General features: G+C 47.3%; 1 protein-coding gene across 4 annotated transcripts in view; it reads left to right on the top strand.

The window, feature by feature from the left end:
• The window catches only part of PHC2 (polyhomeotic homolog 2 (Drosophila)), a 71,821-nt gene extending 61,066 nt beyond the window's left edge, over positions 1-10,755 (top strand). For 2 of the 4 annotated variants that reach the window (XM_006862128.1, XM_006862130.1), the window contains 5 exons: positions 873-1,002; positions 1,773-1,887; positions 4,882-5,023; positions 5,994-6,270; positions 9,892-10,046. In XM_006862128.1, coding sequence (XP_006862190.1) covers positions 873-1,002; positions 1,773-1,887; positions 4,882-5,023; positions 5,994-6,270; positions 9,892-10,046 — 819 coding nt within the window. Of the gene's footprint in view, positions 1-872; positions 1,003-1,772; positions 1,888-4,881; positions 5,024-5,993; positions 6,271-9,891 lie in introns of all 4 variants that reach the window. The other 2 variants (XM_006862127.1, XM_006862129.1) reach the window with 2 other exon arrangements.
• Positions 10,756-11,241: the final 486 nt, after the last annotated feature.

An 11,241-nucleotide genomic window follows, 5' to 3' on the forward strand; every position in this document is an offset into this window, starting at 1 on the left:
CAGAGGGCTTAGTTTAAGTAACTCAGATGGTGTACTGCCCTTAGATGCATAGTTTTGTGCTCTCTTTCCCTCTGGAAGTCATTCAAAGCCAGTGGCCAAGAAGCCAACCTGGAGCACCATAGTTGTAGTAGCTCTAGCCCTGTCACATTCCTTCCCTCATTAGACTAGGTTTTCCTTGGCCTCCCAGAGTGACACCAGAAACTGACTAATCTCACTGGGTGAATGCTGACTGAATAGCACTCTAGCATCTCCCTAGAGTCAATACCACCTGACCTGGCACCATGCTGCCTGAGCAAAGGCAACAAAAGGAGGACCAAACACGTTTATAACCCAGTCTAGGGTCCTAGAAACCACAGAGAACATTGCTAGGTGGCCCGGAATCTGTTCTTCCTGTCATCATTGGTGTCTGCCTGTACCTCTTTATTAGATGAGGCAGTGGTAAGGTGGCTCACACAAGGTATCAAAATGTGGGTGCTGAGTCTCTCCATCTTGCCTACATACACTCACCTACATGGGCTCAGCTGTGTGCCTGCCTAGTGACTCGTGAGCACTGGGCTCTAGCACCTGACCTGAGTGGGAAATATGATGTCTGCCTCCACCTCTGCCCATTAGATACTTGGAAGAGAAGATCATTGGCCCTGGATTGAAGCTATCTCTGTACTTGGGTGACCACTGGCATCTTGCCTCATGAACTTAAGAGCAAAACAGGGCCTCGGGCAGGCCCCTCTTGGAGGATGAGGTGGGGGGAAGATTTGAGGAGGGCTGACATCTGTGCACCTGGATACTTTATATGTGTAATTTTGCTGAGGTTGGATAGCAAGGAAAGTTCTCCCAGCTAACCTTCATGACCTCTATGTGACCCTGCCATCTAGGTGGGACGCTCGTCCCTGCTGGTGGGGAATCTCAAGAAGAAGTATGCACAGGGGTTCCTGCCTGAGAAGCTTCCACAGCAGGACCATACCACCACCACTGACTCCGAGATGGAGGAGCCCTATCTGCAAGGTGGGCTAACACAGCTCCTTCCTGGTAGCCAGTCAGTCTCCCAGATAGGTCCCTTCATACCATCACCACTGACTCCGAGATGGAGGAGCCCTATCTGCAAGGTGGGCTAACACAGCTCCTTCCTGGTAGCCAGTCAGTCTCCCAGATACGTCCCTTCTCAGTCTTGAGCCTAGAAAAGAGGGTGGGAGAACTTGGGGTAATCACTTGCCACCAGCCTCTTCCCCAGTGCCTCCACTCTGATTCCTAGAGCTGCTTTTCCTACGTGAATCATTGGCAGATTGGGGGAGTGCATGTAAGAGCAGCTTCAGGAACCTGCACTAGCAACTAGTGGCCAAGCAAGGGACTGCTTGGTGCAGGTGAACCACTGACTAAACAGGAACTCTAAGCTACAAATCTCCTGGGTTCTCTTACCCAAGTTGCCAGCATCAAGGAATATTTGCTATGAGCCTCTTAACTGCTTGGTAGTCAAAAGAGGGCATCCTTGTTCTCCGTTACCTGTGTTCTGCCTGAGGCTTGTTGCACTTCTAAAGAGAAAATTGTCAAAAGTACCCAAAGGACATCATCAGACACCCTTGGGTACCTTCCAAGGGGAAAAATATAGCCCTTCCAAAGACAGTGACAAAAGCAATTTGGCATTTTCTAAGCTAGAGTGCTACTACGTGGCACAGCTATGGGAACATGAGGAAGAGGCAGAACAGTATGGAGGCTTCTTGGCAGGGCTGTTAGCCTTCTTGTGGGGATTCCTCATTCTCCTCACTTATGCTTTTCAGAATCCAAAGAGGAGGGGACTCCCCTCAAACTCAAGTGTGAGCTCTGTGGCCGGGTGGACTTTGCCTACAAGTTCAAGCGTTCCAAGCGCTTCTGTTCCATGGCTTGTGCAAAGAGGTGAGTGGTTTCAGCCCCACTGCTGTGCCCAGTCCCTTCCCATCCTTCACAGGATTGCACCTTTATATCCTGTTTCTGAGTCCTATCTCCCCTCAGGAATAGTCCACCCCAAGACCCACATACATGGCTTATCCAGCTTCCTATTTCCTTCAGCTGCCTAGAAGCAGCAGCATGTCACTAATTCATCAAGCACTAGAAACCAGAGCCCTAAGACCAGATCAGAAAGAGGGCAGAAGAGTCCAAGGAAAGAAATCAGCTCTAGAACTTAGTCGCTTGGGTCCGTGGCACCCATTCTCTATTACTATCTTTGGCATCTGCCATCTACTGAGGGTAAGTCCTTCACTGGCAGCTTTGCCTAGAGCTACTGCCCTAGTTACACATTCTCCTTTAGTGAGCTTTCCCTTCGGCTTAGAAGACTAAGATGATACTGACCTTAGAATGATAATTTTAAAAAGATTATCATTTATTAGAGAGCCTGCTATCAGTTAGGAAACTGAGGCACAAAGGATAAGTCATTGTATCTCAGGCTACATAGCTAAAAAGTTGTTAGACCTATGTGGCCTTTGTACTGAGGTGGAAAAGGGAACTGAACTTGTATCTCTGGGTCTTCAGCAGAACAAACCATTTCTGGGTGCTCTTAACCTTTCTGCTCTGACTGAGTGGAAGTGGAGGTACGCTGTCCTCAGCCCGAGTTCCCCACAGGTGGTGCTGAAGATAACCAGGGCACCTATGTCAAACATCTCCAGCCGAAGAGTGTATAGTTTACCGGCACAAGCAGTGGTTATGGAATAGGTCAGCCTTGCGTTCTTACCATGACATAAGTTGTTGTGATAAGCATTTTATACACATTATTTGATTGTCAGAGCATCTCTAGAAAGTGTGATTAACCCCCAACACCAGATAAGGAAACTGAGTCGCAGGTTAAGTAACTTGCCCAAAGTCACACAGCTCATAGTAAATGATATGGTTAGGATGTGAACCAACTGAATAGAACAAACAGCTTTTCAAGATCTACCCTGAAGTACAGTGCTATCCCGTAAAAGGATAATTTCCATATGCCTACAAGGAAAACCAATTAACATGACTATTATTCAAATTTATGCACCAACTACAATTGCCAAAGATAAAGAAATGGAAGGTTTTTATAAACTTCTGAAGTTCAAAATTGATCAAATATGTAATCAAGATGCATTGATTGGAATACAAAACTAATTATTGGGAAATATGGCCTTGGTGATAGAAACAACTCCAGAAGTCGGTCACATGATAGAATTTTAAAAGATTGATTCATTGCAAATACATTATTACAACAACATAAATGTTAACTGTACATGTGGACCTCCCTGGGTAGAATACACAAGAATCAAATCAACTTCATTTCTGGAAAGAGATGATGGAGAAGCTTCATATCATCAGTCAGAACAAGGTAAGGGCTGACTACAGAATCAGATCATCAGTTGCTCGTAATGCAGACTCATGTTGCAGCTGAGGAAAATTAAAATAATTTCATATGAACCAAAGTATGACTTTGAGTACATCCTACCTGAATGTAGAAATCATCTCAAGAACAGATTGATCTGCATTGAACAGTAATAACCAAAGATAAAGTAAGTTATAGCATGATATACAGGACATTATGCATGAAGAAAGCAAAAGGTCATTAAAAAGACAAGAAAGAAAAAATCAAGATGGATGTCAGAAGAAATGCTCATGAATATGTCATCATTTGTTTAAGTGCTGTCAAGTTGGTTCTGACTTACAGCGACCCTGTATTGGGTTTCCAAGGAGCATCAAGTTAGGTTTGAACCTTGTGGTTAACAGTCCAGTGCTTATCCTGCAGTGTTACACCAGGAGCTTGGAGTAGGTAAGATGATGAAAGACTAGAGCTGAATAGAACATTTCAGAGAGCAGCTTGCGAAGAAAGTATTGCACATGTACAATGACCTGGAGTTAGAAAACCAAAATGGAAGAACACATTCAGCGTTTTTCAAGCTAAATTGAAGGAAAAAAAATCCAAACCTTGACTAGTATTATTAAAAGATTCCATGAAATACTGAAGGATTCCAGATGTGGTGGTGTAGGATAAGCCCTGGACTATTACCCACAAGGTTCAAACCTACCAGCCACTCCATGGAAACCCTATACAGGGTCGCTATGAATTGAAACTGACTCGACGGCACTTAGTAACAGCAACAACAACATGGGCAAAATATTTAACAACATAGGGAGTTTCAAAAGAATATGGAAGGAATACACAATGTCCTAGTTACACATTCTCCTTTAGTGAGCTTTCCCGTAGTATCTGTTCAACCATTTCAGGAGGCAGCATATGATCAGAAACCGATGATACAGAAGAAGTTCAAGGTGCACTGAAAGCCATTGGTGAAAAACAAGGCTCCAGGATACAAACCAAAATGTTTCAACAAATGGATAAAGGAGGAAAGAGTGTATTTGTCAAGGAATTACTTTTACTTGATGAGCATTCAGATTCATAATCCGTGTCCGTGGAAACAGCTGTCAAGAAATCAAATAATGTATTAGACAATTCTGCTGCAAAAGACCTCTTTAAAATATTAAAGACTAAGGTGCACCTGACCCAAGTCATGATATTTTCAGTCGCCTCATATGCCTATGAAAGCTGGATGGTAAATGAAGAAAACAGAAGAACGTTTTTATGCCTTTGAATTATGACATTGGTGAAGATTATTAAATATTCTTAGGCAAGATTGCCAGAAGATACTGCTTATTGGGATGAATTGACACAGTGGCTGCAATAGTGGGTTCAAACATGGCAACAACTGAGGCTGGTGCAAGACCAGGCGGTGTTTCATTCTGTTGTTCATAGGGTCACTGTGGGTCAAAACTAGTTCGGTGGCACCTGATATGTGCCAAAAACAGAAGGATTCAAATTTTGCCTGATAGCTCTTATTTCAGCCTTGGGTTTATAATCACTGCCAACTGCTCTGACTTCTCTTGTCCCCCATCTCTTAATAGGTACAATGTGGGATGCACTAAACGAGTGGGACTTTTCCATTCTGATCGGAGCAAGCTGCAGAAGACAGGAGCCACAACCCACAACCGCCGTCGGGCCAGCAAAGCCAGTCTGCCAACACTCACCAAGGATACCAAGAAGCAGGTGAGAGGGCTGGCAGTCTTAAGTGCCCTACTCACAAATCACCATCAACTCCCTAGATGAACACAATCCCTAGACACCACAGTCCTTTTCCACTGCTGAGTTCTGTATGCTTTCTCACTAGTTGTCTGATTTGTCAGATCAAGTCTTACCCATGCCCCTAATAAGTTTGCTTCATTTGGACCCATGAATGCTTATAAGAGAACGTTCCCATTTCATTGGGACTTCCCCCGCAAATCCCCCCTTATGTTTCAGTTTGCTTCCATCCTTGACTTCTGGGGCTATGGGACAGGGGTTCCCCTGAATGGCCCATAAGAGACAGATTGCTCAGGTTACCTCCTGTCTTACCATTGAGGACTAGGTGTGAAGGCAACGTACATTTTTGACCAACTCACGCTTTTTTGTCTCCAAGTACATTAGAACAATGAATTCTTGGACTCTACCAGGAACATGGGTACTTTCATTAAATCTTTTTCAGCACCAATTCTATGCAAGGAACTTAGGCAGGAAGGCTCCAAGGAGTTAGTTTTGCACGAAAGGAGCTCACAACCTGGTGTGATTGTTCATGTATATCCTAAACATACTTGTTTTTTGATGTGGTAGTGGAGTAGGGGTGGTTGTCACCAATCTGAGGAAATCTGTGGACCAAAATGTGCATACATATGAAACTTTATATGGTATTTTATGAAGTTCATGGAGCCCTGGTTTAAAATCCCCCATCTAGAATAAAAGGTTGTCATATATATGCTCAGATCCCTGTAATCCATTATAATACATGCTACAATACTGTGAAGGGACTAAGTCAGCTTAGGGCTGGGGAGGAGACAGCACAAGATGCTTTTTGATCTGGGAACTAAGAGATGTAGAGTAACAAGTAGAAAGGAAGAAATCCCTGCCTTTGCTAATCACTGCTCCTGGAAGTAGCTATTCCCCAGCTGTCATCCTGAAGAAAACGGTTTCTTTCTGCTTCCAGCCAACAGGCCCTGTACCTCTATCAGTTACTGCTGCACTGCAGCTAACACACAGCCAGGAAGACTCCAGCCGTTGCTCAGATAACTCAAGCTATGAGGAACCTTTGTCACCCATCTCGGCCAGCTCGTCCACCTCCCGCCGGCGGCAAGGCCAGCGGGACCTGGAGCTCCCTGACATGCACATGCGGGACCTGGTGGGCATGGGACACCACTTCCTGCCAAGTGATCCCACCAAATGGAATGTAGAAGATGTCTACGAATTCATCCGTTCTCTGCCAGGTAAGGAAGTTCCTGCCTGCCTGGACTAGCAAAGGAGGAGAAGGGATGAGAAACCTTACCTTCCAGCATCAGAAAGAGTTAGATAGTTCAGTTAATGATGAGTCCTCAAGTTCAGAGATGACTAAGGTAAGGTTTCTACCTGCAAGAGTTTACGTTCTAGCATAGAGCAAAGGCTGTGAAGGAGCTTCATAGCAATTATCCGACCATTTTCCTGGGATAGTGTCTCCACAGTTCAGTGCTCAGCTCTGTAGCACACCCACCCAGCAGGTCCATGGGAGAAAAACTTAGTGAAGATCTCACACACACACTGCTGTCAGTTCGGACTCATGGTGAGTCAAGCTGCCCTACAGGGTTTCCAAGACTGACTTACCTTTCTCCCGCAAAGCCACTGGTAGGTTCAAACAACCAACCTTGCAGTTACAATCCAGTGCTTAACGTGCTTGCCCCCAGGGCCCTCTGTAAAGCTTACAGCTTGGAAAATTTTCTGGAGCAGCTCTGCTCTTATCACGTGGGGATGCTCTGAGTCGGACTGGACTCCATGGCACTCAGCAGAGCAAGAGCTGAGATGACCATGCAGTGAGGCCTGCCCCTTAAATGGGAGGGTGAGGTCGCTCAGTGGGTCAGAGTTCAGAAATGACCACTGAGTGGCAGTGGACACACAAGACTTTTTCCCGAGGGAGCGCCCACATCAGGGAACAGCTTGAGTAGAAGCGTGAAGCTGTGCAGACACACGCTGTCACTGCAAACTGCACCTGACCCTGCGTGTTGGAGCACAGCAGGCTGGGAGGCCTGAGCTGAGCAATGAGCATCAAAAGGCAAGTGGGACCCACTCTGAGAGCTTCTGTACTGCTGGTTTCTGCCAGCCCCACCAGCCACTGGCCAACCACAGGCCTGCTCCAGAAAGCCTGGAATGTGCCTCTGTAGTTAGAGCATAGACTGAGCCAAATGGAACTGGTTTCTAATTCTGGCTCTACCTCTTAAACCCACTGTATTAGCTGTCCACTGCAGACAGCAGTATCTCTGGGTGAGAAATTTGGGAGTCAGTAGCTTAGCTGGACGGTCCCAGCTTGAGTTTTTATGAGGTTGCAGTTTAGATGTTGGCAAGACCTGAGGTTACGTGTGACTGTTTGGATCCACTTCCAAAGTGCTTCATATAACTTCACAAACAAGTAGGGGTTAACTATTAGCCCGAGGCCTCAGCCCCTCTCCAGAGGCCTCTCCAATTTGAGTGTCCTGATGAAGTTGCAGATGGTTTTTCAAAGTAAGTAATCCAAGAGAACAAGACTGAGCTGCTGTGGCCTTTATGGTCAAGCCCCAGAAGTCATGTACTGTCACTTGGGCAATATTGGTCACACAGGTCAGCCCTATCTATCCATGTGTGAGAGGACTTGTAAAGAGCATGTATGCTGGGGAATAAGGCCTACTGGGAATCATCTTGGAGCCTAACTACCATAGTGCACCACTGGTCCCCAGTGACTGGTGTCTGTCCCCTGTCTAGGCCCCAGGATCTGCTCCTCTGAGAACAAGGAGACTGTCAGCATTCCACAAAGCCAGCAAATGGTGGGACAGGTGTAGAGTAACTGCTGTAGGCATGCCCCTTCAAAAGGCACAAATCCAAACCAGTTCTGAAATCTAGCAGGGCCCATGCTGGCAATTCCTTCAGGCAGACTCAAAGCCTGGAGTGAATCTCTTTCCTTCATTGTTGAACCCTCTGAGGCATCATTCCTTTACTGTGAATCAAAATAAATGTATTGCCTTTGAGTTGATTTGGACTCAGCGATCCTATAGGACAAAGTAGAACTCCACATAGGGTTTCCTAGACTGTCATCTTTACAGGAGCAAACTGCCACATCATTCGCCCACAATACAGCTGGTAAGTTCAAAACACCAACTTTTCAGCTAAGCATTTTTAACTTTAGTGCCACCCTGAATTTTCAGCTGTGCCGTTTCCCCAGCCACTTTATGCTTTCTATCTTGTGCTACCTCTGACCCCTTCAGTCCAAGCTGAGAGTGTTCTCTACTCATATGATTCTCTGAAAATCTTCCTGAGTCTTATTGGGATTCACTCCATTAGACAAAAACCACACCTTTTCTCACCTTGGGCTTCTGAGGCTGGGGGATGATGCCCTTAAGATTCTTAGCAGTCCTGTTGCTTAATGCAGAGTTGCTGGTGACACCCAAAAAATTCTTGGAGAGCCCGAGAGTTCTGTGAAGCACCACCATAAAGCTTTCTGATACTGAAGATTCCAGTTGTATTCTCCACATCCTCTTTAGGCCATGTTTTCTTTTGGTCTGTGCCTAGAAACCGCTGCTTCATTTTAGCATCATTTGTCATCTGGAGAGGCTAGGAATTTCAAAGCAGCTCCTTAATATTGAGCAGTTTTTCTCTAGCCACTCTTATGACTGAGCAGCAGTAAGCTGCCAGGCAGCCCCTTCAGCAATTTTCCCGGCAACCTCTTCAGGCAACTTACTTAGTGCATTGTTCGCTCCTGTCGGTCACCCCATGCACATTCTCACTGGTGGGTTTTCAGACATCACCAGGCTCTTCCTCATAGTCAGGCTTAGCCTGGTAGCTCCACTAAAAACACCTGTCCCACTGACAGGTGGGTGCACTCAGTCCATAAGGTATGCTTTTTACTTCCCACCATACCACCTCTAACGGTGTTGGTAAGTCTTTGGCTATTTTATAACACAGGCTCTGTTTCCTCCAGTTTTCAGTAACATTTTCCTTACTTTGAAGTCCTCAAGCAGCAGTTTCCTCAGAGGCCATCAGACTTGAGGTGCAGTCTCCTCCAGGCATTTTAAACAGTCCCTGACATCCTCCAGGTCCTCCTAGCCTCCTCCCACTACCTGCTCCCAAGGCCTTGCACACATTTTTAGGGTTTTGTCTTAGCAGCACCCTTCTTCAAGGCAGCAGAATCTGTTTTAATGATCTATTACTGTGAAGCAAATTGCCCAAAACTTCAGTGGCTTAAAACAAGAATCATTTATTATTAAGAGTTCTGTGGTCAGGAATGTGGAGTGGCTGGGCTGGGCAATTCTTGGGGCCCTCTTGTGAGATCTCAACCATGATATCAGCCAGGCCTCAGGTATCTGAGGGTTTAGAGCTGGGATGCCACTTAGTCTCCACAAGTGTCCTTATGGTGGCTGGCTTGCTCCAAAATTAATGATCCAGAACTAGGTGCTGCCTCTTACGAGGTAGCCTTGGTGATCACTTTCTCGCACGTCCCCAGACGTCCTTCCTGTTGGTGTCCTGAAACCCGTTGCCATTAAGTCCATTCCAACAACAGCAACTCCGTAAGACAGAGGAGAGCTGCCCGCTACACTTTCCAAAGCTGTACATCTTCATGGAAGCAGACTGCCACGTCTGTCTCCCCAGCATCAGCCTTTCCATTAGCAGGCTCAGTGCTTTCTCACACACCACCAGGGCTGCTTTGTTGATCACCCAGGTCAGCACCCCGCTCATTGTGGGGAGGGCTCATGTGACTAGAGTCTGGCCACTGTGGCTAAGTCACTCGGCCTCTCAAAGGATGGAGCGGACTGGAGGTGTGGTGTCTGAGTGGGGACTGTCCATCCAGGATGATCCTGTTAACTGATCATGGTCTTTGTGGTGCCCCTCAGGCTGCCAGGAGATTGCAGAGGAATTCCGTGCCCAGGAGATTGACGGACAAGCCCTGCTGCTTCTCAAGGAGGACCACCTGATGAGTGCCATGAACATCAAGCTGGGGCCTGCCCTCAAGATCTATGCGCGCATCAGCATGCTCAAGGACTCCTAGGGGGCTGGCCCAGGGCTCCTCTCCTGAGTGAGCAACGCCAGACTGACATTCCCGAGGGGCCCAGAAGTGGGGCCAGCCAAAGGGAAGGGGCTCTCTTCGGGGCACTGCCTCAGTGGCTCTCAGGGGCCTTTCATTTATGTGGGAGGGGCAGAGAAGTAGGTGGCACAGAAGATGGGGCTTTATGCTTGTAAATATTGATTAGCACTGGCTTCCTCCAAAGTCCCAGTACTCTAGCCCCGCTCTCTCCCCTTCTCTCTGTCCCCCATTTTCAAGGGGGTATGTGGTCAGGGCTCCCCAATCTGAGTTGGGTTACTTCCAAGGGCAGCCAGCAGGCCTGGATAGAGGCCTTGAAAGCCCTTGCCTGCCTTCCTCCCTCTTTATCCAGGCCTGGTTTAACTCTTCCGTTGCCAGCTTCTCCCCCTTTAGCCTGTTTCTCAAGCAGCCAGGGGTTCTCCCTCTCCACCCTGTGCAGGTGGGGAGAGAGAAGCTGGGTCGAGTGTGGCCACGCCTTCTGGCACAGACGCCTTAACGCTGTATGACTGTATGACTGTGGGAGCCTGGACTGACAGGGGAGAGCTACCCTCTGCATCTCCAGGTGTTTTGTAGCAAGCAGCCACTTAGTGCTTTGTCCTGGACTCCACTCAGCCTCAGGGTGGTGGGAAATAGAAAGAGGAGCAGCCTCAGTACCAGAGACCAGATCAGAAAGAGATGAGGACTAGGAGCTTTTCCTCTCCAAATTTGGCGAGACATTTCCAAAGCCTCCGTCCCAGGCTGTGAACTTTCCCTGACCAACTGCTATCTCACCAACAGCAGAAAGGAAGCTGTGGGCTGTCCGCCCACCCTGGGACCCCAGTGTGGGGACCACAGAACCTTGGAAGGGGACAGCTGGAGTTGGCACTGCCATGCAGAAGGCTTCCTCTGAGCTCCCGCTCCCACACTTCGTGGCCTGTAAAGCTGCTAGCAGCCATGTGAGCTATCTGAGGTGGAGGCACGGCATGAGAGGCTGGCCTGGTCCTTTGCAGGCTCCTGGGGAAAGGGTGGACTCTACCCAGGAAAGAGGTGGGCACCTTTTCCAGCTTGTTCTATTCCCCACCCACACCCCCAGGCAAAGTTGGAAATGAAGGACTTTTTTAACCTTTTTGTTTTTTAAAAAATAAATCTGTAAAAATCTGTCTCCTGTGCCTTTATCCCCAAG

This window comes from Chrysochloris asiatica, unplaced genomic scaffold (assembly GCF_000296735.1).
Source record: "Chrysochloris asiatica unplaced genomic scaffold, ChrAsi1.0 scaffold00047, whole genome shotgun sequence".
In the NCBI taxonomy this organism is placed as follows: Eukaryota; Metazoa; Chordata; class Mammalia; order Afrosoricida; family Chrysochloridae; genus Chrysochloris; species Chrysochloris asiatica.